We start from the raw sequence: 25,636 nt of genomic DNA, 5'->3' as shown, positions 1-25,636 counted from the left end.
GCAACCATGTACAGATTGTTGACCAACTAATAATTTGGTGCCTACCCATCATTCAATTAGCTAAGATGGGTGGGGCCCCTAGGACCCAAACATGGCTGAGTATGGGCTGGATCTGCAGCAGAGGGCAAGCACTCTACACTCACCTGGTTCATGCACTGACTGACCAAATGAGTAAATGGACAAGTTCAAAAGTTCAACAAGTCTCTGAGGACTCCTGGTGATGTACAGTGAGACTCTGAAAGAGGAGCTGAGTATGCTTTTCTTTTCTTTTTTTTCATACTGTCTGTATTTCTCTTCCAGAAAGCATTATAAAAAGTGTTAGAGACACACATTGTTTATTTGGCTAGCGGCATTTGGTTGAAAATTGAAGTGATTTTTAAGACTACAGAAACACAGTCATCTGGGCACTAGTGACGAGCCTGAGCTAGAAAGTAATTCACATCACATTTTCATTTAGTCTTGTGCAGTAAGGCATTTACATTCATTTTCTTCTATGGTGCTGTTTGTTCCAATATGGAATACTTGTGCTTTACATTTTTTTTTAATCTGCATAAAGGAAACATTAAACTTTGTCATTTTTTTTCAGAGAACATTCAGTCTGCAGAGAGACTGAATTCCATCTCTAAAGACCATGGTAATCAGAGTAGTCATTTCAGGTTTCGAAATGGTAAAGTTCACGTCAGTCTAAGACGATGACTTAAACTGACAGAAAATCATATTTAATGGGGCACAAATGACAGAATTTATTTTCTCTTAACAATTGCTTATGGTGACTGGTGAAAAGATCAGAGAAATCAGTCCTTTCTCACTTTGACAAGCAAGAAACTAAACACAGAGATAAACAAGAGTAAACACTTAAAAATTAACCTCGAAGACAAATTCTTTTACGACATTTTTGTACCTGTAAAGGACCAGGGGTTGGCAAATGAGTTCTCTTTGCAATCACTATTGGGCAGACTCTTTTCAAAGCCAACACTTAATGAGGATTTGTTAAGATGAGCATTAATTTGATATATGAATTCTTAAAAAGTTCTATCACACTGTGTAAATATTAATTTGTCAATTTAGGCAATTTGTTCTAGACCCCCCTGTCGCTAGTAAAGATTAATAGGGCCTTAATTCTAATTATGTGCACTGTGACTCTGTACGTTGGTGATATTGGGAAAGGATTTCAGGGACATTAGTGCAAATTCCTGTAAAATTGAGGACTTGCTGTGGGTCCTGACGAGCCACGTATGTCTGAATTTCATCCTTGTATGAGTATTCTTTCAAAAGACTAAGCTCCATGGAAAGAGAACCTGTTCTCTTTTCATTTTTAAATTTCCATCATTGCCAGGCACCATGCCTGGCCCATAGTGAATGTTTCATCGATTAGCAAATCTCATCAGAGTGCACTGAGGAATGCTGATTTAATGAGGTAACAGGGGTGGGGGGAAGTGATCAGGTGAACATGTCAGGGATCAGACATAAAGAAAGATGAGTACACTGCTCTTCAAAAATTTTTGCCAGGAATACAAACGTTTACTAATTATATAACAACACACTTATCCTCACTAATAATTAAATATGTACCTCTATAGTATTCCATTATTGGGTAGAATGTGAAGAACCAGGCACCTTCATATCCTCCTGGTGGATATCTAATTGCTTTCTGGAGAGAAGTTTGGCAAAATCTCTGAAAATTTAAGGCTTATATACCTTCTGTCTCAGGAACTTACCTTACAAATGAATTTATAAAACTATGTTAATTGCAGCATTGTTTGTAACAGTGAAAAACGAAAACAACCTAAATATCTATCAATAAGTGATTGGCTTAATAAATTACGGTACAGCTATGAGGCTAAAGAATGCGGTAGATCCATAAAAGCTGATGTGGAAGGATATTTACAGTTGTTTTTTTAAAAAATAAGAATTAATTTACAAATGATATTTACACCAAAATCAGTTTGCATAAAAATGAGGACATTCAAAGAAAAAGTCTGAAATGATACACACTGCAACTCTTGATAGCGATTATCTCTGAGAAGTTACATTAAGGAGGATTCTGATATTCTACTTCATTAGTTTTTATACAATGGGGTTTTTATTTTAGTTTCTGAAGTTTTGAATTTCATTTTATTTATTTATACAGCAGGTTCTTACTAGTTATCCATTTTATACATATTAGTGTATATATGTCAATCCCAATCAATGGGGTTTTTTAGAACAGAAAAAATGTGTTCCTTTTTCTAATAAAAAAGAGATATTTAAAAATGTGGTTATAAACAACAGAATGTAAGTGTCTTAGACGATGGAATATCAAATGGTGGAAGAAAGGGTGGAAAATGAACCCCCAGTTCACTTATGGAGAGGTTGTTGAGCATAATTCTCAGCTAATTTCTAAAGAACCCTAGAGCTAATCAAGGACATCTCGGAAGAAGTCCGACCTCTGCACTTAAGGAAAAATGGTTCTCTGCACTTTTTCCTTACTTCTGATATTTCAGTGTTAGGCTTAAGGAGCGTTGTAACTAAAGATCCTTCACTGTGATCAAAGATGTTGAAGGTGGGCTCCCCTGGTGGCGCAGTGGTTGAGAGTCCGCCTGCCCATGCAGGGGACACGGATTCGTGCCCCGGTCCGGGAAGATCCCACATGCCGCAGAGCGGCTGGGCCCGTGAGCTGTGGCCGCCGAGCCTGTGCGTCCGGAGCCTGTGCTCCGCAATGGGAGAGGCCACAACAGTGAGAGGCCCGCGTAGCGCAAAAAAAAAAAAAAAAAAAGGTGTTGAAGTCCCTCGATTGGTATCTGGGAAATCTCCATTCCCCAACTCCTGCTTCCCTCCACAATCCATCCCTTTGCTAGGGAAACGAGAATCTGTTGTAGCACTAAACCCTTTGGTGTAACTACATTCTTAGAAAACCCTGTCATTTATGTGAGTTCTTAACAGTCTCCAAGTGACAGCTGCTACTTTGGCACAGAATCTTTCAAATTAAAGAGTAAAATATTCTGCAAATGGTATGAGCAACAGCTCACTTCTTTCAAATTCTAACCAGCTGCAAAAGGAAAAAGGGTGGTCATGACAGTCCCAGCCTGGGATTGTTTTGCTTTCAGAGTTTATTCCTGGACCTGGGAAATTAACTGGAAAATAAATGCCTGTAATTCTGAGTCCCAAGGAACACGATGTCCCCAAGAACCATTCCCTACATCCCTCCTGCCTGCCCAGCTTGCCTGCTGGTGGGAAGCAGGCTCGAAGTCTAGGAGTGAGGAAAGAATCTCTGCTATTGTGGTGGCTTGTCAACCCAAGGACATCACTGCTACTCCCCTCGGTGTGATGGTGAAGCACATGACCTTTGAGGGAAGCCAAACCCAGCTGTTAAAAGTCTGGTCCTTGACTCTCTCTCGCCCTGTCACAGCTCACCCTTCCCCCTCCCCATAACCTCAAGTCCGTTCTCTAGGAGGTCTGCGTCTTTATTCCTGCCTTACCCCTAGGTTCTTCATGACATTTTTTTTTTCTTAAATTCCATATATATGTGTTAGCATACTGTATTTGTCTTTTTCTTTCTGACTTACTTCACTGTGTATGACAGACTCTAGGTCTATCCACCTCATTACAAATAGCTCAATTTCGTTTCTTTTTATGGCTGAGTAATATTCCATTGTATATATGTGCCACATCTTCTTTATCCATTCATCCGATGATGGGCACTTAGGTTGTTTCCATCTCCGGGCTATTGTAAATAGAGCTGCAATGAACATTTTGGTACATGACTCTTTTTGAATTTCGGTTTTCTCAGGGTATATGCCCAGTAGTGGGATTGCTGGGTCATATGGTAGTTCTATTTGTAGTTTTTTAAGGAACCTCCATACTGTTCTCCATAGTGGCTGAACCAATTCACATTCCCACCAGCAGTGCAAGAGGGTTCACACTAACAAACGTAGTAAGGTAGATAGCTAGTGGGAAGCAGCCGCATGGCACAGGGATATTGGCTCGGTGCTCTGTGACAGCCTGGAGGGGTGGGATAGGGAGGGTGGGAGGGAGGGAGACGCAAGAGGGAAGAGATATGGGAACATATGTATATGTATAACTGATTCACTTTGTTATAAAGCAGAAACTAACACACCATTGTAAAGTAATTATACCCCAATAAAGATGTTAAAAAAAAAAAAAAAAAAAAAAGCTGTTAAGCATTGTGTGAAGTTCAAAAAAAAAAAAAAAAAAAAAGTCTGGTCCTGCCACTTATCAGCTGTGTGGCCTTAGGCAAGTTATTCAACCTCAGTGAGCTTTAGTTTTCTCACCCGTCAGGTGGAGTTCCGAGTAGCTATCCCACTGGGATGTTGTCAGCACTAAAGCATACAATACATGTGATGGGTTTCGTACAGTTCCTCACATATGGTAAAATGACCAATAAACAGTGGCTTTTGTTTGATGATAATGATGATGATGATGATGATCACCTTCATCATCATTCTTTGTTGTTAAAATAGAGGTTGGAGTAGTTGGTAAAAAACTCCATTGAGACACCCATGGAAGTCACAGACTTGGACAGGTTTCCAGGTTTGGCATTTACTAGTTGTGACCTTGAGAAAAGTTTTAAGGCTCTGTGTACTATCTGCAAAATGGGGGGAAAATACTCTAGCTCTGCCTCTGTTACAATGCTGTTGTGACGGTCAAGGGGATAATGACCCTACCAATAACTGTCAATCATTATATATATATGGAAATATATACATGTGTATGCGGGTATATACATATACACGTGTATATAAAATACACTACTACTTTTTTTTTTTTTTTTTTTGCGGTATGCTCCAATATTCCTCTGGTTCCCAAAGAGAAGGAAGCAGAGGCGGAGCTTAACAGCATGGGGCAGGCACCTAGCATTTCCAAGGGACATACACACAGATGTGAGTGGGATGTTTCCTTCTGACATTCCTGGGCTACTGCTATAGCTGAATTCCTTTATCTTTTTCTAGGCAACTCAACCCTCGTCCCCCACCTCCTGCCCCCAATTCTAGGAAAGAAAACAGCTGAAAGGAAGAACTAGAATTTGCTTTTTATAACTTTGAAAAAAGCGATGTTTACATTCTTCTAGGGAGTAGCGCTTCTCCCAGGTAATGAGGCTCTGCCCACCACACTGCCCCACACCTGCTCTGTAAAATGACACACAGGGAGACCGAGAACTACAGAAAAGGCTCACCCAGCATACACTGATTTAATCTCTGCCACTTGTCACCTCCCTATGGGAGCTCAACAGAAACAACAGCCTTGATTATATAACCCGCAATTATTTTCAGAAACTGCCCAAATCCCGGTTTTAAAAGCCCTGTTCAGATTTTACCGAAATAGGATAAATATCAGAGGAAGCCCTATGAGGCTGAAAGAAAAAGACATATAGAGTAAGTCTGTTGAATTTTTATATTTTCTTCTGCTCTCTCTGAAGCAGCAGTGGCTGGGGTGCTATCCGGGTTCCCGGCCGAGGTCAAGTGTAACTGTTCCCCCTAAAAGGAAGTTAGGAAAATGTATTTCTGCTTTCATAGAATTAGAGGTCTAATTCTCTTAAGAAAGCATCAATCCACTTTGTTCATTTTGTAGATGAGGAAACTGATGTTCAGAGAGGAACTCTGTGCTGGCCATTGCCTGTTTCTTCTCAATTCCATGATCTGCTCCTCCCCTGCTCTGCTCTGCATCTCAGGGGCCTGATTTCCTTTCCAACTGGCTTTCAGTTAGGCTGGGCCAATGGGCAGCTCTGGTGGGAGGCTAGAGGGCAAGAGCATGGGAGAAGCCAGAATATCTCTCCCCCTCTTTCTCTTGCTGCTTTGGGTCACATGTCCAGCAGTGGCTGCATCTCTACCTTGGTTCATGCTCCTCTGGACACCTCCTCCATCCATGGTCCCAGCTTCTGTCACACAGGTACCCCATCTTGTGCTCTAATAAGACCACCTCTCCCTTTACGCTTCTTGCCCAGGGGTCAGTAAACTTCTCTTTTTAAAGGTACAGATAGTAAATACTTCAGGCTTTTCGGGCCAACAGGCAAAACCAAGGATATATTGTAGGTACTTACACAACTATAATGTTTAAAATGTAATCACTAAACAACGTAAAGCCATTCTTAGCTCATGGACTAAGTAAAAGCAGGCTGCAGGCTGGCTGGATTTGGCTCAAGGGCTTGACTTTGCCATCCACACTCTGGGCTTAGCGGTTGTGGTGGATTCCTAGTCACTAATCTCTGGATTGCCTCCTGATCCAAGCCCTGCCTCCCTAGTTCCCTATATTAACTTTTAAAAATTGAATCACTTGGCATGAGGTCTCCTTTCCTGACTGGACCCTGACTGATAGAGGCAATGAGTTGTTTCAAACCATATTCCATGAAGAGGAATTGTTATCCACCTCATATACTTATTGCTTTCAGAAACGCATTCACAAACATGTCTCGATGGAATCGTGTACGTTTCCTTTCACGTTAAGTCAGCTGGCTGCCTACTTGTGATTTGACTGTCCTGGATGACATGCAGTGTTGAAAAACTAATGACCCTTCCCAAGGGGTTGCCCACAGCTAATATTGGGAACAAGAAACTGAAAATATTAAAGCTGAGCCCCAGACTGACCAAATGCTACCCAACATCACTGGCAAAAGATGACAAACCGGGCTGGGTTGTAGACGCAAATTGCCATAAGAGGTGAGGCGTGGATGACCATGCAAATCTGACGCGCTACGTACCACACAGTACCCTCCCCACTGCGTCTACACGTGTCTAACCCCCCACTGTCTCTTCCCTGCACAGTTGCAGCTGCCTCCTAACCGGCCTCCCTGACTTCACCCCGCCCCATGCTCCCTTAAGACTATCTTCATAGCTGCAAGCCAGATCTTTTAAAAACATCAATTGCATGGCTCCACTGCACAAAACCTCCAATGACTTCCCACCTCACTCAGTATAAAATCCCGATTCGTCATGTTATCTCACCAGACCCTATGTGATCCAGCTGCTGCCGTCTTCTTCCAGCTCATCTCCTCGCTCCCTCCCTCCTCCTTCCAACCTGCAGTGCTGGTGTCCTCGCTGGTTCCCAGACTCTCCCCAAGCTCAGACATCAGGCCCCGCACTGGCTCTTCCCTCTCCCCGGAATACACCCTCAGGGACCTCTGAGGAGCACAGCTCTCTCTTCTCTCTCCTCTCTCTCTTAATTCTTGCAGGCCTGCACTCCACTGTCACTTCATCAGAGAGATTTTCCCCACCAGCTAACCTACTACAGCACAGTTCCATTCGTCGTCTTATCTCCTCGGCATGGCACGCGCCGTTCCCTTGGCTTAGATCATTCTTCCTCTCCTCCTTTGGTTCTTTTTCGTGTGTTTTAAAATTAAAAAAAAATTTTCTTTACTTAAGAATAGTTGATTTACAATGTTGTGTTTAATTTCTGCTGTACAGCAAAGTGATTCAGTTATACATATATATATATTTCATATTCTTTTCCATTATGGTTTATCACAACAGGATACTGAATATACTTCCCTGTGCTATACAGTAGGACCTTGTTGTTTATCCATCCTATATATACTAGTTTGCCTCTGCTAATCCCCAACTCCCAATCCTTCCCTGCCCACCTCCCTTCTTCTCCTCTTTCAACCGATGTCTTAAATGCCATCTCCTCAGGGAGGCCCTTCTGGATCATCCTGTATGGGTAGGTGTCCTTTAACCCTCTCCATCCCCATTTCACATTTCTGTACAATGTTCACCTTTTCTTATAAACCGCCACTACTGTGTGTGTGTGTACGTGAGTGTGTGTGTGAGTGTGTGTTCTTTGTCTAGCTCTTTAATGTCTTCCTCCCATTCCCAAATGATTGTAAATTTCATGAGGGAAGAGGCTGCGTCTACTTTACCAACCAATACATACCAACAGCCTATATAGTTCAGGGCCTTGTACACTGTAAGTGCTCAGTAAATATTTATGGAGAGAAAGAATAAATGATCCAACATGGGATCAGTCATAGATTTGGAGAGATGATTAAAGAGGCTCCCCATTGTATTAGAAGCCATTCGTTGCCCACTCATATCTCTCTGGTACTCATCATTTCTGTATACGATGATGACTTTCTAAAGAAAGCATCATGATCTCTGCCTGAAGGCTTTCACGGGCTGCAAGTGCATGCTTGGTCTGCATGCACTGCTGGGGGGTTAATGCCTGTTGGAGCAGCTTTTGATGACCAACAGGAGTTGGTAGATAATTACCCCAGCTTCATCACTTGCCAGAAGTGAAGTGTGTTATCCACGCTTTCCTGGAAGTCTTAGTTGCCCCAGGGCCCACCGTGGTACCTTGCTCATTAATCCACTCTTCACTGGCTTTTTTCCCTTCCTTGTCTCACTATCCCACACCTTACTGGTATTTCCAGGGATCACCTGCCAAGAAAACTACAAATCCTTGTCTCAGCATGTGCTTTTTGGAGAACCGAAACTAAGACATCCTTCTATGGAATTCCCTACCACTGTCCTTTTGGAGAAGTGCTACAACAAAAATGTTCCCATTCTATCAGTTACTCAGGTTGCCAGGGGAACAGTGCGGTGGGGATGAGGTAAATGAATTGGTCATTCTCTAATTTTTTAATTTAACCCATTCCATGGCAGCAGCCAGTGTGCCACATTTTCTGTGATCTCTGCAGACATTCCCTACAAATGATAGCTCCTCTCTTTATTGTAGATATCTCCAAATAGGACTGTCCTGGGTCTACAGGTGTACTCTGCCAGGTCCTTGCACCAAATTCTATTGATACAATTAACAGCAAGGAAGACACCATTCGCTGAATACTTGATGTGCGCCAGATTCTGATTCACGAACAACTTGTATGACCTAATTGAATGCTTACAGCCATCCTATGAGGAAAGTACTCTCATTTCCTTCTTAGAGTAAGGAAACCTAGGCCCAGAGAGATTATAACTTGCCCATCTGCGGGGTGGCAGAGCTTGGACGTGAAGCCAGGGGTGTGGCCAGAGATCCACCATTAATCCTTTGGCTATACTATCTTCCAATCTCCCCACCTGCCTGCCCCAGAGAACCACCAGGTCTCAGCACATCCAAAATTTATTTGAAGGCATAACATGAAAATGAGATACTGTAGTTATAAAGTTTCTGAAATTTTAGCCAAAAAGAGTGAAACCCTCTGGCAATGAGAAACAATAAACACATGCTCAAATGTAATTGCAAATGCAGCATTTCCTGAACAGAAGATATAAAAAACTGCAGCTCTTAACATTTTTATTTTCCCCAATTTGGCCTTTATGATAAAAAAGAGTTTATCACCATCGCACTAGGGCAAGGATCTTAGGGGAAAAATTTTTTCCCCCATGACAGAGCTAGCATTACCAAATAAAGGCCCAAACTCCACAGCTTTCCTGGCATCAACCTCCACCCGTCCCCACGTTCCAAACAGAAGTGGGCGAATCAGAGCAAGTGGCCAGAATCATAGAGAGAACAGTGCTTCTGCAGCCAGTGCCCAGCAAGCCGCCTCGGCTCACCTTTCCCTCAAAACAGAAGACTCATCGTAAATTCTGTTTCAAGGATCACAAAGATCAGACTCAGAATCTCATTCTCCCATCCCACTCCCACCAAACAACCCCGGGAAGATCATGCTTGTGCCACTGAGTGTTTCTGTTCTGTACTTTGGGAGCCCTTCATTCTCCCATTAGCTTAATGAGAAAAAAAAAATACAGGCCCGATAAGAATACCTTCCAGGGCAACCCAAATAAGCGTCAAAGAGCTAAAGCAAGTTAATAAACGAGAGATAGTTAAATATGTACACATCTCTTAAAGTTTGCATATTGGGAGAGAGAGGTATAGGGAAGCTCCCATTCTGCGTAAAATATAACATAATAAAGGGGTCATTTTCTTGTCTTGAGGGTCATTTTGCTAATTAACTAGAACATCTTCTTCAGCTCTCTATTTTTAATTACCTTTTCTTGGTAATGAAAGTAAAAACAATATACTAAAAGAGACTTTATTGAGTGCCAGGCCTTGTGTTAACCATTTCCTATACATGATTCACTTAATACAACACTACTATGAAATAGTTAACACTGTCTCTGTTTTCCAGATAAGGAACAGAGGTGGTAAGCAATATTCTCAACAAAACACAGCAAGGAAGTTCCAGAGCGGGGATCTGAACCCAGGCGATCCACCTCTAGAGTTCAAGCTACATTATGTTGCTTCGGTAAATTCACAGTGTAAAAAGTCATAAAACTTACTGGAGAAAATCTGGAAAATGTGGACAAGTGTACAAAGAATATTTGATGCATTCATAATCTCACCACCTAGAAATAAATTAACATGTTGATGCAGTGATCATGACATAATCTCTATAAATAGGACATGGTTTTTGTTGTTATCCCGAGTGAAAAGCTGTGTGGTTAATCACCAAATGTGGAGAATATATTTGCGGTGGACGGACAAACTATGGGGTACGTTTTAGACAAAATTCATTTTGGAGGCCTCATGGATCATCTCCCAAATCTAAGCCATCACCTATTTTTCAGAAACGAAGGTTGAGTACATGCTATTATGACTGTCAATTGGAAAAGACCTACCACATATGCTAAGATACCATGAACAGAGAAAACCAACCGTGGCTTCAAATTTGAAACCTGAATTGAAAACCACTGAAGGAGATTTCTGACCAAGCTGGTTTTCATATGAGCAACAGTGTACAACATCTTTTAGAGTGAGAGAAAATAGGGATCGATCTGTCTGTCTGTCTATCTATCTATCTTCGATCTACCTATCTATCCATCTATCTACCTATCTGTACCTCTCTCTCTCTTTACCTATCTATCCATCCACCTGTCCATCCATCCATCCACCCACCCACTCACCTACCCATTCCTCCATCCACTTTCTTTAATGTTGGTAATTCACACAATGGTAGTGTCTTAGGTTGGATTACCCAGAAGCAGACCCTGAGATCAAGATTTGAGTGCAACTTGTTTTTGGAAGATTCATCTCTGGAAACACCAATAGGCCAGTGGAGAATTGAGACAGGAAAGGGAAAGCAGGTAGTAAAAGGTGTGTTAATTAATGACCATGTTTCCACTGTGGGAAGTACCTGCTGGGTATTCTGAGAGATGGTGTGGGACCTGGCTCAGAGCTGTGCCTCAGGAGAGGTGAGGCACTCAGGACATTTATCCTCCAACTCACATCTGTCATTGGATGAAGGCTGCTCCAGGAGATATTAACTCCCCAGCATTTCTGGCCTGCCCTGCATACTGACCAAGGAAGTTCCTGTGGCTTGAGAAAGCCCTTTAACAGCTATATGGGTTTACAATAAAAAGTGTAGGTGTGAATTGTGAGGGACTAACAGGTATGGGCAATGGCAGCCTGTGCTACAGCCAGCTAGTATAAAATAAAACAAAATTGGAATCATTATATATATATATATATATATATATATATATATATATATATATATATACCCTTAAATGTTATTTGAGGAAATGACTTTCAGTGTCTGCCTACCACATTTTATTTAACTGATTCCCTATTTTTGGACACATAAGTTATTTCTAATTTTGAGGTACTTAGAATAATTCAACAATAAATACCTTTGTACACACTTCTTTATATCTCTGGTTATTTCTTTAGGATGAATTAATCAAGGGCAATTTTGTTAATTATCTAAAGCAGGGATTACTAATCCCATATCTAGAAGAGTGCTTGACACTGATAGAAAACTTAATATCTTTTTTATCCTGACAGGCGACTCCAGACGTAAAAGTGACATAACAACTTAATTTACTTTTCATGATGAATCTGCTGTTATTCTCTATACTCAGTTGTTCTCAAATGATGGAAGATGTTTATGCCTTTATTATGGAAACCTTTTTGACTATTTAGCCAAGGTGGCAAGTTTATCACCCATCATCAAATGAGCTGATTATTTTCAAGAAGCCAGAGATGAACGCCTTTCCTATAAGAAGGTCGTTAACAACCTTGCTCTCTTTCTTCACAAACATCACCTCACACAGGCTTAAGGGAAAATGGTTCGAGCCTTAGCATTTTGCATTTTACTTGTCTGAGGGAAAAACATACCGAATTCTATTTGCCATTCATTGTCCAACAGCCTGGCATGCTTTCCTTCCTACAGAAATATCTCATGAAATTCCTCAATGACCACCATTCATTACCTTCAGTGGCCTTTTAGTTTTCACTTTTCTTTGAAGTGCTGAGTGGTATCACTCATTCACGACGTATCCCTACCTTCTGTGAAGCCTACACTTGCCTGGTTGTCCCATCCCTTTTCCTTCTGCCTCTTCTTGGTCTCGCTCAGTCACTGCTCTCCTTCATTTCTTCAGTCACTGCTCTCCTTCATTTCTTCTAAGTGTGGGCATCTCCCATAGCTTAGCCCTGTGTGCCCACGCTTCCATCTGTCTTGAAGACCTCTCTTCATCTAGGACTTACTTCTCACTCCATGAAGATGACTCTTGGAGCCCCATTTCCAGGGGCTCCATTTCCTATCTCTTCTTACATGGGGTTCAAGCATGAAACTTCTTGATAGAAAACACAAACTCAGCATGATCAAATCCAAATTTATCTTCTCCACTTTAAAATGGTTTTCCTTATTATTCTCTCTTTACCTTCTTGGACTCTTTCCCCATATTCAATCACATAGGAGTTCAAGGTCTTCTAAAATCTTGTCCAAAGTCATCTTTCCAGCTTTACCACTTTACTCCATCATTTTTGGCTGTACTCAGCATGTTTCAAACAACCCGAACATTGCTTTCTTCAGTTTTTATTCAAATTAGTAGATCATATTACACAACATATGAAATCCAAAATCTTGAGTTTGATTTTCTATGTGATGCTGAACAAATTTCTCTCAGCTTAGTCTTCTCAAACGGAACCTCAGAACCCCCTTCATAGAGATGGTGCAATAATTATGTAGTATACTCTGACCCTTCAAAACTAACCTTTGCCATGAAAACTTTTATTCCCATAGTCCCTAAGCTCTCCACTCTGATTTCCTCTGTCATGTGACAGGCATCATATATAAATGCAAAGTGTTAGTTGGTATTCCTCAAGTAGGCTTCCTCCAAATGTGTTAAATTTCTTTAAAATAAGAAACTCTACTTCCCATTTTTATGGATAAATAAAGTGCTAAAAATATTGAACACAGAACCCCTCCAAATTATCAAATGAGTTTTCTACGAAAGTAGCATATTACAGTAGATGAGGAAAACAGTTAAATGCTGTTTGGTCATTTTAATCACAGACCAAACAGGTCGGGTGACAAATGCTTTATTCCCATAGTAAAAGGACATATTGCTGAATTAAATTGCTCCTGATAGAAGCGTGCATGAAAAATGCATACATGTGGTGGTGTGAAGGAGTTGTAGTTTGGGCATATTTATTGGAAGCAGCACATGAATATTTTGTAAACTATCTATGATTTTGTAAATTGAGGTTATCTCACATTTGATAATCTGATAAGGGAGTTAAGTAGCTTCCTTTGATCTGTCATTTACAGACTAATTGTTTTTGTTCAAATGACTTGGCATTAGAGTTTACTGTCTTCCTTGTGTTTTCAATGAACGGAGTAATCAGAAACTGCTGAATACTCTCGTTTTGTTTCTAAGATTATGATCAAATCATTGACATTGGTTTGTAAAATTTTATTTTTAAAACTATTTATATTATTTTTTAATAGATCTTTATTGGAGTATAACTGCTTCACAATACTGTGTTAGTTTCTGTTGTACAATAAAGTGAATCAGCCATATGCATACATATATCCCCATATCCCCTCCCTTTTGAGCCTCCCTCCCACCCTCCCTATCTCACCCCTCTAGGTTGTCGCAAAGCACTGAGCTGAACTCCCTGTGCTTTGCTGCCGCTTCCCACTAGCTACTTATTTTACATTTGGTAGTGTATATATGTCGATGCTACTCTCACTTCGGCCCAGCTTCCCCCTCCCCGCAAGTCCATTCTCTATGTCTATGTCTTCATTCCTGCCCTGCCACTAGGTTCATCAGTACCATTATTCTTTTTTTTTAGATTCCATATATATGTGTTAGCATATGGTATTTCTTTTTCTCTTTCTGACTTACTTCACTCTGTATCACAGACTCTAGGTCCATCCACCTCACTACAAATAACTCAATTTCATTTCTTTTTATGGCTGAGTAATATTCCATTGTATATATGTGCCACATCTTCTTTATCCATTCATCTGTCGATGGACGTTTAGGTTATTTCCATGTCCTGGCTATTGTAAATAGAGCTGCAATGAACATTGTGGTACATGACTCTTTTTGAATTATGGTTTTCTCAGGGTATATAGCCAGTAGTGGGATTGCTGGGTCATATGGTAGTTCTATTTCTAGTTTTTTAAGGAACCTCCATACTGTTCTCCATAGTGGTTGTATCAATTTACATTCCCACCAACAGTGCAGGAAGGTTCCCTTTTCACCACAGCCTTTCCAGCATTTACTGTTTCTAGCTTTTTTGATAATGGCTATTGTGACTGATGTGAGGTGACACCGCATTGTAGTTTTGATTTGCATTTCTCTAATAATTAGTGATGTTGAGATTCTTTTCATGTGCCTCTTGGCCATCTGTATGTCTTCTTTGGTGAAATGTCTATTTAGGTCTTCTGCCCATTTTTTGATTGGATTGTTTGTTTTTTTGATATTGAGCTCCATGAGCTATTTATATATTTTGGAGATTAATCTTTTGTCCTTCGTTTCATTTGCAAATATTTTCTCCCATTCTGAGGGTTGTCTTTTCGTCTTGTTTATGGTTTCCTTTGCTGTGCAAAGACATTGGCTTGTAAAATTTTAGAAGAAAGTAACTTTTTGATGATATCCATCACCAGCATCTTGCTAACTCAACTTACTTCTGAAACAAATGACTTCAGAGTAATCTGAATAAATTCTAGATGTGTCTCTTACTACTGAAATCTTCCCCGAAAAGATAGTGGCACAATATTTTAAAGTACCCAAATGCACAACTGAAATTGCAACTCTAGTAAAATTGGGCCTCTTTGGAATGTATATCTCCTACATGGACATTAGTGGGACAAAAAGGTAAGACATTCTGTGGGAGGAGATAGGCTAATCTTGATTTCTTAACAGTACAGACAGTAAATATTGTACAGATGTGATCTGCAGAGTGGCAAAAGCTTTCCTGCTTTTTTCTAGAATGGTGGTTTTTAAAACGCTTCTAGGAGACCTAGGGTTCTGAGGAGATATGACAAGTGCGGTACAGCCGGGGGTGGGCAACGTGTGTGGCAGGGAGAGGGCTCAGGAAGACCAGCTGGATGCTTCAAGTCCCCTTCCTCCCCTTGTTCAACTTTTTCAATGACTCATATCTGTTATATAGAGAGAGCTTCAGAGCAAGATAAGGTACGGAAGAAAAGTTCTTCTATTAAAAAAAAAAAAAAGGTTCATAATTTTTGTTTCAGAACCCAAGTAAAAATCTTTCAAATGAGCAGGCCACTATACTTACAGATGGTAATAAACCTTTTAATCCAATTTCTCTAGCTTTTAATTGGGCCAGTAATATATCTTAGGAAGAAAATGAAGAAGCCCAAGGCTGGAAAATGTTTGCGTGAAAGGCCTTTTCAAATTGTTCACTTAGCTAAGGACTGTGTGAAGTTAAATATCACCCTGCTCTCTACCACCACCCTAACCTAGGCACTGGTTTTCCATCTACACAGGTTTCTTGACTGGTAGATTTTAGTTTGAGGGACAGACAGACCTGTGTTCAATGTTCAGCGACCTGCTGCTCTTTAAATATTAAGGGACTGGGACTTCCCCGGTGGCGCAGCGGTTAAGAATCTGCCTGCCAATGCAGGGGACGCGGGTTCAATTCCCGGTCTGGGAAGATCCCACATGCCGCGGAGCAACTGAGCCTGTGTGCCACAACTACTGAGCCTGCGCTCTAGAGCCCGCGAGCCACAGCTACTGAAGCCCGTGCGCCTAGAGCCCGTGCTCCGCAAGAAGAGAAGCCACTGCAATGAGAAGCCCACGCAATGTAACAAAGACCCAACACAGCCAATGAAGAAATTAATTAATTTATAAAAAAAAAATTAAGGGAAAATTCTCATCTCCTCTTCTAGATCCCCTGTGTTGATGAGTAAGCATGCATTGGCTTGGCCATTCCACACTAAAGCCAAGGAGTTCCTCCAGAACCTTCAGATGTGTCAAGCATCCCCACTCCCACTTCCACTAGCATAGGAAGCTCTGGTAATTACTAAATTACCAGGCATTCTATACTTAATATTTCTCTGCTTTGGACTCCCTTATTAGTTAATTAGGAGAGTATCTACTTGAGCAGAGGTGTTTGCAACTTTTATCACTGTATGACTCTTAAAAACCATTTAATACATTGGTATAAATGCCCTGTCTGCGTGATTTATGGGCTGTGAACTGAGGCACTTTTGTTTTAGACTAGGAAAAGTTCACTAGATCAGTATACTAAGGATGCGTTCCATGATATACAAATCTTCTGAGATGCTCAGTGAGAAAGGGTTTCTGTGGCCAAAAATGTTTGGGGAAACACTGTGTTCTTGGTGATTCAAAATGTGTATTAGAATGGCAAAGTGCTAAGAATTATTTCTTAAACTTATTTTATCATATAATTAAAAAATTCTGGGAATTCCCTGGTGGCACAGTGGTTAAGAATCAGCCTGCCAACGCAGGGGACACGGGTTCGAGCCCTGGTCTGGGAATATCCCATATGCCGCGGAGCAACTAAGCCCGTGCGCCACAACTACTGAGCCCGCGCACCCAGAGCCCGTGCTCTGCAACAAGAGAAGCCACCGCAATGAGAAGCCCGCACACCATGATGAAGAGTAGCCCCCGCTCGCCACAATTAGAGAAAGCCCACGCACAGCAACAATGAGCCAACACAGCCAAAAATAAATCAATAAATAGATAATAAATAAATAAATTTATAAAAAAATAATTCTGCCTCCCTCCCTCCCTCTCTCCTTCCTTCCCTCTCTCCCTCTTATTCTCTATTGCTTTCTTCTTACTTTCTTCCTCTTTTCTTTTTAGAAACATTAAATATGTAGGGCTCCATGGGATAGATTTTGAAAAACACTGTACTTGCCTATTTAAGCAAAGTTTTTAGGGGCTAATTTCTACTTTTCTCTGTAATTCCAGAGCCAGCACTGTATCTGGCACAAAATGAATATTCGAAAAATGTTTGCTAAATTGAAGGGCACACATGAGAGTATATTAATAAGATGTCAAAATATTAGGTTGACAGTGTTTTACAAAATCACGCCAGTTATTTGGTACCAAGTGTTTGGTACTTTTACAGAAACAAATTATTTAGAAATTGAATTCAATTAATCCACTTTGGGTAGATGGATCAGAATCACAAGATGTCTGATTTGGGACAAGTCCTAGTAGGTATTTAGTCATCATTTTATAGACAGGTCTTATCTTTCATAGTGAATTTATAAAGAGGTTGAAAGAGTTATCTCAAGCAACTGAAGTATAGGAGTAAAGATGTGAGTTCTGGGCTTAACCCGAGTGCGCTCGAACACTGACTCTGCCACCTACTGGCCAAGGGAATGTGGGCAAATATATCTGCGCCTCAGTTTCCTCATTTGAAAATGGCAATGGTACTTGTACTACCCTCAAAAGGTCACTGTGATGACCTAATGAGATTCAAGCTAAGCAAAATGGCACATGGAAACAATATTAATATCATTAAACGCATTATCAGACAGGATTGCATAGTCACTATGAAATGAGAGGTGACCACACAATTGCAGAGAGAATTTGGGAGACCTTAAAGAATTATGGACGGGAAGGAAGAAATTGTATAACTGAGATCTCCATATTGATGGACCCCAATACTGGGCAATCTGTAGCATTTTTGGGGGGAGGGAGAGTTAATTCTGGCTTGCAAGTACAACTCCCATGGAATAACTCTTCCCAGGGTAGGGTGTTAGGTGGGCATTTTACTTGTTCGGGCATTCTTCAGGCTCAGGAAGAATCCTCTCTTTTTACTCATAAGTCCCTGGGAGATTGCATTTTTAAAGAAACCACAGAAAGAAGAAAGTGCCCTGCCCCTCCGGGGGGAGACGAGTGAGCACAAGTCGCCATTCCCTACCTGAACGGGTAGGCAAATGCTACGTCAATGCTGAGGTTACTTTCCGTCTTGTTGACACAGTCCACACTCAGCCGCAGGCCTCCGGAATAGCCACCGCATGTTGCAAATGCAAAGATTGCAAAAAGCTGTGGAGAACAAAGAAACAAAAGAGAAGGCGGCTATTAGGATGGTGCTGATCTCACGAGATCTGTCAACAGGAGCTCAGCGTCTCACACTGAGAAAGGTTGGAGTTCTTCTAAAGTGCGGCATCTTATTTGGTTCAGGCTGGAATGAAGGCCAGGGTGATGATGGGGAATGGGGTGGTGGGGTCTGAAAAAACTGTCTGGAAAGCTGGAGTAATTTTGTTTGTAGAAAAATTAAACACAAGGACAAAATATCTGTGTTTGAGGCCAAATATCGGTGTAAAGAGCTGTCACACCTCAGAAGGTAGAGAAGGTAATCTCACATCAAAGGCTCTGGAGAGCTACACACCAAGGGATTAATGATGGATACTTTCAGGTGGGAAGAATTTGGTATGTTTCCTTGCTTGCTTCTTTTTGTTTATCTGTATTTTTTGCAATACACATGTTTTGTCTTTTGGAATAATATAGATTTTTAAAAATGCATAGTCAGAGAATTTTAGAGTTGATGGGTAGAGGAAGAGGAGGTGAGTATCTAAAATATGCTATTCCAGAGGACAAGATCTCAGTATATGTCAGCCTCAATGCCCCTTTGGTGGTTCCAACTCTGTATTCCTTGCTCTTTCTGAGTCAACTACTAAAAGGTTCAGCTGGTTACGAACTAATGTCATAGTCTATCCTAGTGCAGAACATGCATCTATGGGAATTAGGTACTGAAAATTAAGAACAGGAACTCAGAGAAGTCTTCCAGAGAGAAGATACATCTGAGAAGGTGAGAATGGCCTAAGATGGGAAGGAAACAAATGCCAAACTTTGTCCACTTAGTTTGGCTAAATTCAAAAGAACTTCCTGCTCATTTCCAAAGAAAGTCAATCAAGTGCACTTAACACTCACCCATTCTGTAATACTCCCATTTATTTTATTTTAATTTTGGAACTCAGCTTCTTATAGTAGCTTGGAGTCCCCATTAGGAACACCAGATCACTTTGCATAGCAAGAGGAATTCTTGTGTAAGGGTTAAGTGCATGGGCTCTGGAATGTGACCTTGGGAAAGTTGCTTAATTCACCTGTGAAGCCGGCTGGTCCTGAACTTTTGTTTGTTGGGGTTTTTTTGATTACTGATTCAATTTCATTACTAGTGATCAGTTTGTTCAGATTTTCTGTTTCTTCCTGATTCAGTCTTTTTTTGTATTTAATTTTTTTTATACAGCACGTTCTTCTTAGTTATCTATTTTATACATATTAGTGTATATATGTCAATCCCAGTCTCCCAATTCATCCCATCACCACCACATACACCCCCCCGCCCCTGCCCCGTCCCTGATTCAGTCTTGGATGATTGTATGTTTCCAGGAATTTTTCCATTTCTTTGTGGTTATCTAATTTGTTGGCATATAATTGTTTGTAGTAATCTCTTATGATTTTTTCTATTTCTGTGGTGTCGGTTGTAACTTCTCTTTCATTTTTGATCTTATTCATTTGGGTCCTTTCTCTTTTTTTCTTGATGGGTCTAGCTAAAGGTTTATCAATTTTGTTTATCTTCTCAAAGAACCAGCTCTTAGTTTCATTGATCTTTTCTATTGGTTTTTAGTCTCTATTTCATTTATTACTACTTTGATCTCTATTATTTCTTTTTCTTCTACTCACTTTGGGCTTTGTTCTTCTTTTTCTAGTTCCTGTAGGTGTAATGTTAGATTGTTTATTTGAGATTTTTCTTGTTTCCTGATGTAGGCCTGTATTGCTATAAACTTCCCTCTTAGATCTGCCTTTGCTGAGTCCCACAGATTTTGGAATGTTTTGTTTCTATTTTCATTTGTCTCCAGGTATTTTGTGATTTCCTCTTTGATTTCTTCAGTGATCCCATGGACCAGGAGAAGCATATTTGGTAGCATGTTGTTTACCCTTTAAGTATTTGTGTTTTTCACAGCTTTCTTGTAATTGAGAGTCTAGTGTGATACCACTGTGGTGGGAAAGATGCTTAAAATGATTTCAGTCTTCTTACATTTGAGACTCATTTTTTCATCTAACATGTGATCTATCCTGGAGAATGTTCTAAGTGCATTTCAGAAAAATGCATATCCTGCTCTTTTGGGGTGGAATATTCTGTATTTATATATTAAGTCAATCAGATATAATGTGTCATTTAAGGTCAATGTTTCCTGATTGATTTTCTGTCTGGATGATCTATCCATTGATATAAGTGGGGTGTTAAAGTCCCCTACTATTATTGTATTGCTGTCAATTTCTCCTTTTACGTCTGTTAATATTTGCTTTACTGTTGGATTAATCTTTTCTATTATTATGTAAGGCCCTTCTTTGTCTCTTTTTACAGTCTTTGCTTTAAAGTCTATTTAATCTGATGTAAATATTGATACCCCAGCTTTCTTTTTGTTTCCATTTGCATAGAATATCTTTTTCTACTTCTTCACTGTGTGTCTTTCACTCTGAAGTGGCTCTGAGGCCCGACTGGGACTGTTGTGGGTATGCTGGTATGTGGGGCTGGACCCCTGGAGCAGGAGACACCTGGAGGGGTGCCAGTGCCAGCTGGGGATGCCTGCTGGGTAGAACGCGGCAGCAGCTGCTGTGGAAGAGCCAGGTGGGGCAGGCAGGTTGGGCAGGGTAGGTCCTCAGGGAAATACTTGGTTGGTGCACATGGTGTTAGTTAAGTTGATGGGGAGTGACAGAAATGGTACATGCTCGTGCTGGGCCCGCGAGGTGGATGGAGAGTTTAAAAAAAAAATGGCACCTGCGACTTCTTCTGTCTCTGGAGAAAATTTCACCAGATCTCTGCCCCTCCAGCACATGCCTTAAAATTTAGTCAATTGAATCTCTGTCTTCTATGACACAGGCACTACTTTAGTTTTGGCTGCGTTGGGTCTTTGTTGCGTGCACAGGCTTTCTCTACTTGTGGTGAGCGGGGGCTGCTCTTCATTGCGGCACGAGGGCTTCTCATTGCTGTGGCTTCTCTTGTTGCGGAGCATGGGCTCTGGGCATGCGGGCTTCAGTAGTTGTGGTTCTTGGGCTTAGCTGCTCCATGTCATGTGGGACCTTCCTGGACCAGGTCTCGAACCCGTGTCCCCTGCACTGGCAGGCGGATTCTTAACCACTGCACCACCAGGGAAGCCTGACACAGGCACTTTTTAAGCTGCTGCTTCTGCACTGGGACTTGGAGAAAGTGAGTATGTATGTATGCTCTTCAAGAACTAAGTCTCAGTTTTCCACAGTCCTCCAGCTATCCTGGACATAAGCCGCTCTGGCTTTCAAAGCCAGACGTTATAGGGACTCATCTTTCTGGTGCAGCTCCCCCAGGCTGGGGAGCCCAATGTGGGGCTCAAACCCCTCGCTCTTCAGGGGAAACCACCATGGCTGTGATACCCCTCCCTCTGTGGGTCAGGGCACCAGGGGTGACAATGAGATCTCCGGAGGATAAAGCTTTGATTTATAGCATTTGCCAATTTCCATGGTGTAAATACTCCCACCATGGCCAATTCCACGCTACCAACATAACATCTCTGAACCTTGACTGGGAAGAGACCTTGGGCTTCTTTCACTGATTTCACTTCAATTATTCATTCATGTATCCATTCAATCACTTATTATTCACTTACTGATTTAGCTACTGTAGGAGAGACCGTTGATGCTCTGCTGAGATCCCTGCAGCCCACCCTACAGGCCACCTGCATTTTCAGGGGGACAGTCCTCATACGCATCAAAGGCTCCTCCCCAAACACTAGAGGCTCTCCGCTGAGGGCTTTCTCAGGCAGCAGGAATGCAGCCTGTGACTGGGGCACGGTGCGAGTCTCTGGGAGTCAATTCCCTGGCAGCTTCCAAACAATGTGGGATGGAAACTGGTGGATAAACCCCCAGTGTCCCTGTCTGTCTGTGGGGAAAGTTTGAGGTGTGTTCAGTATAGTTTCTTCCAATGGGATTAAGCCCCTGTTGCCCACAGCAACATCTGCTCACAAACGACACCCTTGGTGGGCATTTTCCTTTTTCTGTCTCATTTCCCCACTCATCATTGTGCTTCCTGGCATTACTTCTCAGGTGACCTTGCTGAGTCTAAATTCTTGTATTTTCAAAAAGCAGGTCTCAGGATCTGCTTTTGAGGAAAGCAACTGAGACAGTTACCAAACACGGACCCAGCACCGATTACTCTCTAGGTACTGCAGTGGCCCTAGGACTGTATTAATGGAAGGACTGGTACCACTCAGCGCACCTTAGCTCATGCCTCTCAGCTTCTAGCTCGCCACGCTCTCATCTCTGCAGCCCTCTCCAAAGAAGCTGAGCTCCTTGGCAAACAAAGTCTTCTTGGACTACGTTGTCCAGAGGAGGGCTCCTGACCCCAGCCCACGCCACCCTGACTCCCATTATTCCCTGCTGCTGTTGTTGTTTACCTGAGCAGACATTTAAAAACCTGTATTTGGTCGGCATAGCGTATTCACCTGTTTATGTTTTGTCTGACCACTTCCCCGAGGAAGGTGATACCCTTGTCTGTGTTTACTGATGAATCCCAGCCCTTGGCACGAAGTAGGTGCTCCCTAAACACACGTTGACTAAATATAGTCGGCTCCCCTACCTCCAGGGAACTTGCTGTCCATTTGGGGATGCAGACAAGTGGATGAACAGGTGCAGTGACAGTGCTTTATGGTGGCGGCAGTCACTGGAGCATGCTAGAGAAAAATGTGGTGCGTGCTTGCAGAGGAGTGGAGGGGATGTGCGGAGTGGAGTCTGGAGAAATGGACAGCTAAGCAGACAGCAGGCAAGCGTGCCAGGTTTAGCCACGTAAGAGGGAGAAAATGAGTGTTTTAGGCAGAGAGAGCAACAAGTCAAAGATACTCAAGTGAGCAAGCGAGGCACATCTCGGCTGTGCAGTTGGTAGGACAGGAGCAGACATTGTAAGATGGGAAGAAAGTGGTGACTCCATTCAGGAGGCAAGAGGGATGCGTCAGGTCTGGTCTAGGGAGGATCCAAAAACTAAGGCCCCTGAGCCATGTCCAGCCACACCCATTCACTCGCGTATGGTCTACGGCTGCTTTCAGGTTAGGATGATAGAAATGACTATGGACAGTAAAGATTCTACGGTCCAAAAAGGCAAACCTATTTACTATCTGGTCGTTAACAGAAATCGTCCGTCCGTACGAGGAAACCTGGGTTTTAGGAGGGGGTTGGGTTTTCGGCAGGGGAGGGGCGTGACAAATCTGCATTTCAGAAAAGCCACACTGGCAACAGTGGAGAGTGCGGATGGAGAGAGGGCAGGACCTGATGCTGGAGGATGAGCAAGTGTCTCACTTCCCCAGACAGTCTGCAGACGTTTCGCCAGCAGGACCGCACCTCAGTTCTCTTTGTATCCTTGCTGTGCCAAAACATGGTAGGCGGCTCATAAATGTTGTCAAGTGAATGAAAATATGAATGAATGAGCAAGACAAGATGAGAGGATGAAGGGCTTGAAAACGTGAACCCTGGCACCGAAGCCCAGAATAATAAACACTGTGAAGGCGACGATGACGGCAATGATAACGATGATGATAGCATTAAAAAAATCAACCGCATTTGATTCTCGGGGCCAGTCTCTTCAGTAAATACATTATTTATATGAGCCCATTTAATCCTCTCAACAACCCTCTGAAGTGGAAACATAACCCCTCATTTTTCACATGAAGAAACTGGGTCAAACTGCACGCCAAGATCACATGGGTTATTGGTATGTTAAGTAGTCATGGTTTGAACTCGGATCTGTCTTTCTCTAAAGTTTATCTTCCCTCTTCCCAACTCTCCCAGGGCTGTGAAGGGCATCTCACTTGGCTGGAGCAGGCTATGGAAAGACTAATATCAATTATGGGCTAGTTAAGGCTTTCTCTGTCACATCAATGCTCAGGAAGCCAAGTGAGGACTAAATGAAGCACCTGTAAGACAAAGTCCTGACCATCCACATGGATGCCAGCGGCAGCTCGTGGATCTTGCCTCAGCCTCACAAACCTTCGCTCTGCAGTATCACAGGACATTAGGGGGGAGGAACTTAGAATCTGCTATGATAAAGACACTGGAGAAGCCTGCCAGGAGTAGTTCTGCCAATTACATTTAACAAGCCCCTCTTCCTAATTCTCAGCCACCCATGGTGGGTCGGGGGGCGGGGGGGGGGGTTCCTCACTTTCACTCCCGTCCATCATTCAACAGCTTATAGGTGAAAGAGACCCAGTTCCTGCCTCTGATGAACCCCTCTGGTGTCTTCTCCTTTTATGATTTGTCTTGGGCTGATGAGTCATTGGTCCTTAGCACCCCTGAGGAGCATTTCTGGGAACACAGCTGTTTAAAAGAGCTGATTACTCACTAGTAGCCCTGGAAAAGTGAGGAATACACACTGTCAGGATATTTTCTGGTGCAGAAACAGTGTTTGATTAACTGTGGCTTCCCTCATATCCCAGAGGCTGCCCAGGAGGCCCTCAGCTGACTGATGAACGCCTCTAAAACTTAATGTTCCAATTTTACTCATTTTGGTCCAATTCTTCTTTCTTCTACTGTTTCTTCTCTTATTGATAATTGGATTTTTCCAAAGAAATTGACAAAGCACCTATTCTGGCCATCAGTTTATGGTTACTGCAACACTCTGACCCAGAAAGTTTTTGTGAACAACCCTGTAAAATCTCAGATGAGACCTTCCTGTGAAGATAAAAACTGCAGGTCATCCCTGGAAGACAATATAATTCTATCTTATTTGGAGGCACTGAAAACCATGGTCAAAAAGCTCTCCCCCATAGAGCTGTATGTTTTTTCTTGTAGTTGTATATAACTATCTGTGTTCTTAACCAGCTCCAATATCTTCCACGCTGCTTTCCATTTCAGGCTACCTGTCAAGAACTGTATACTGTGCCCTTCTAGCTGCTTTGTGATTTACATGAAATCTTCCCAAGCAAAGGCAGCCTCCTAAAATTGGTACTTCATAGTAGCACCTGAGGAATTCTGACCAGGCCCTGCAGAAGGAGAACCCCAAAATACTCATATAGCATAAGAAGTTTCTGTTTTCATTTTCTTAAACCTGTAGCCTGGAGATGGATCACTTAATAACGTATTTGGGCACAGGTAACAGAAAGCTTGATAAATAGTGGTTTAAACAAAGAGGACTTCGTTTTTCATATGTATTGAGAAGTCCTGAACTAAGTGGCTGCTGGTATGAGGATGTCTGAGCCAACATCTCTTTGTTTCCTGTGGTCTCTGCCTCATCACCAAAAAATGGTTGCTGCATTTCCATGGATATCCTTAGCTGCACGGGAGCCTAAGAAGTGAATATTTGGCTTGCCTGGGCTGCAGAGGGGAGGCAGGCAATGGTACAAGGGCTGGGAATGGTTATTCAGTCAGCCAGGTGCCACTGTCTGCCCCAGAAATTTATGGGAGATGAAGAAGTAAAACAAGCATTTATGGCATTTTATAAAGGCAAGATAGCA

At 42.1% G+C, this 25,636-nt stretch overlaps 1 protein-coding gene across 1 annotated transcript in view; it reads right to left on the bottom strand.

Moving 5' to 3' along the window:
- The window catches only part of SYNPR (synaptoporin), a 294,187-nt gene that overhangs the window by 97,917 nt on the left and 170,634 nt on the right, over positions 1-25,636 (bottom strand). The window contains exon 3 of the mRNA XM_079933014.1: positions 18,079-18,203. Within this exon, the coding sequence (XP_079789140.1) occupies positions 18,079-18,203 (125 nt within the window). The remainder of the gene's footprint in view (positions 1-18,078; positions 18,204-25,636) is intronic.

Source organism: Stenella coeruleoalba (assembly GCF_951394435.1).
Source record: "Stenella coeruleoalba genome assembly, chromosome: 10".
NCBI lineage: Eukaryota > Metazoa > Chordata > Mammalia > Artiodactyla > Delphinidae > Stenella > Stenella coeruleoalba.
The sequence above is the reverse complement of the archived record's forward strand: the minus strand, read 5'-3'. Positions and strand labels throughout refer to the sequence as shown.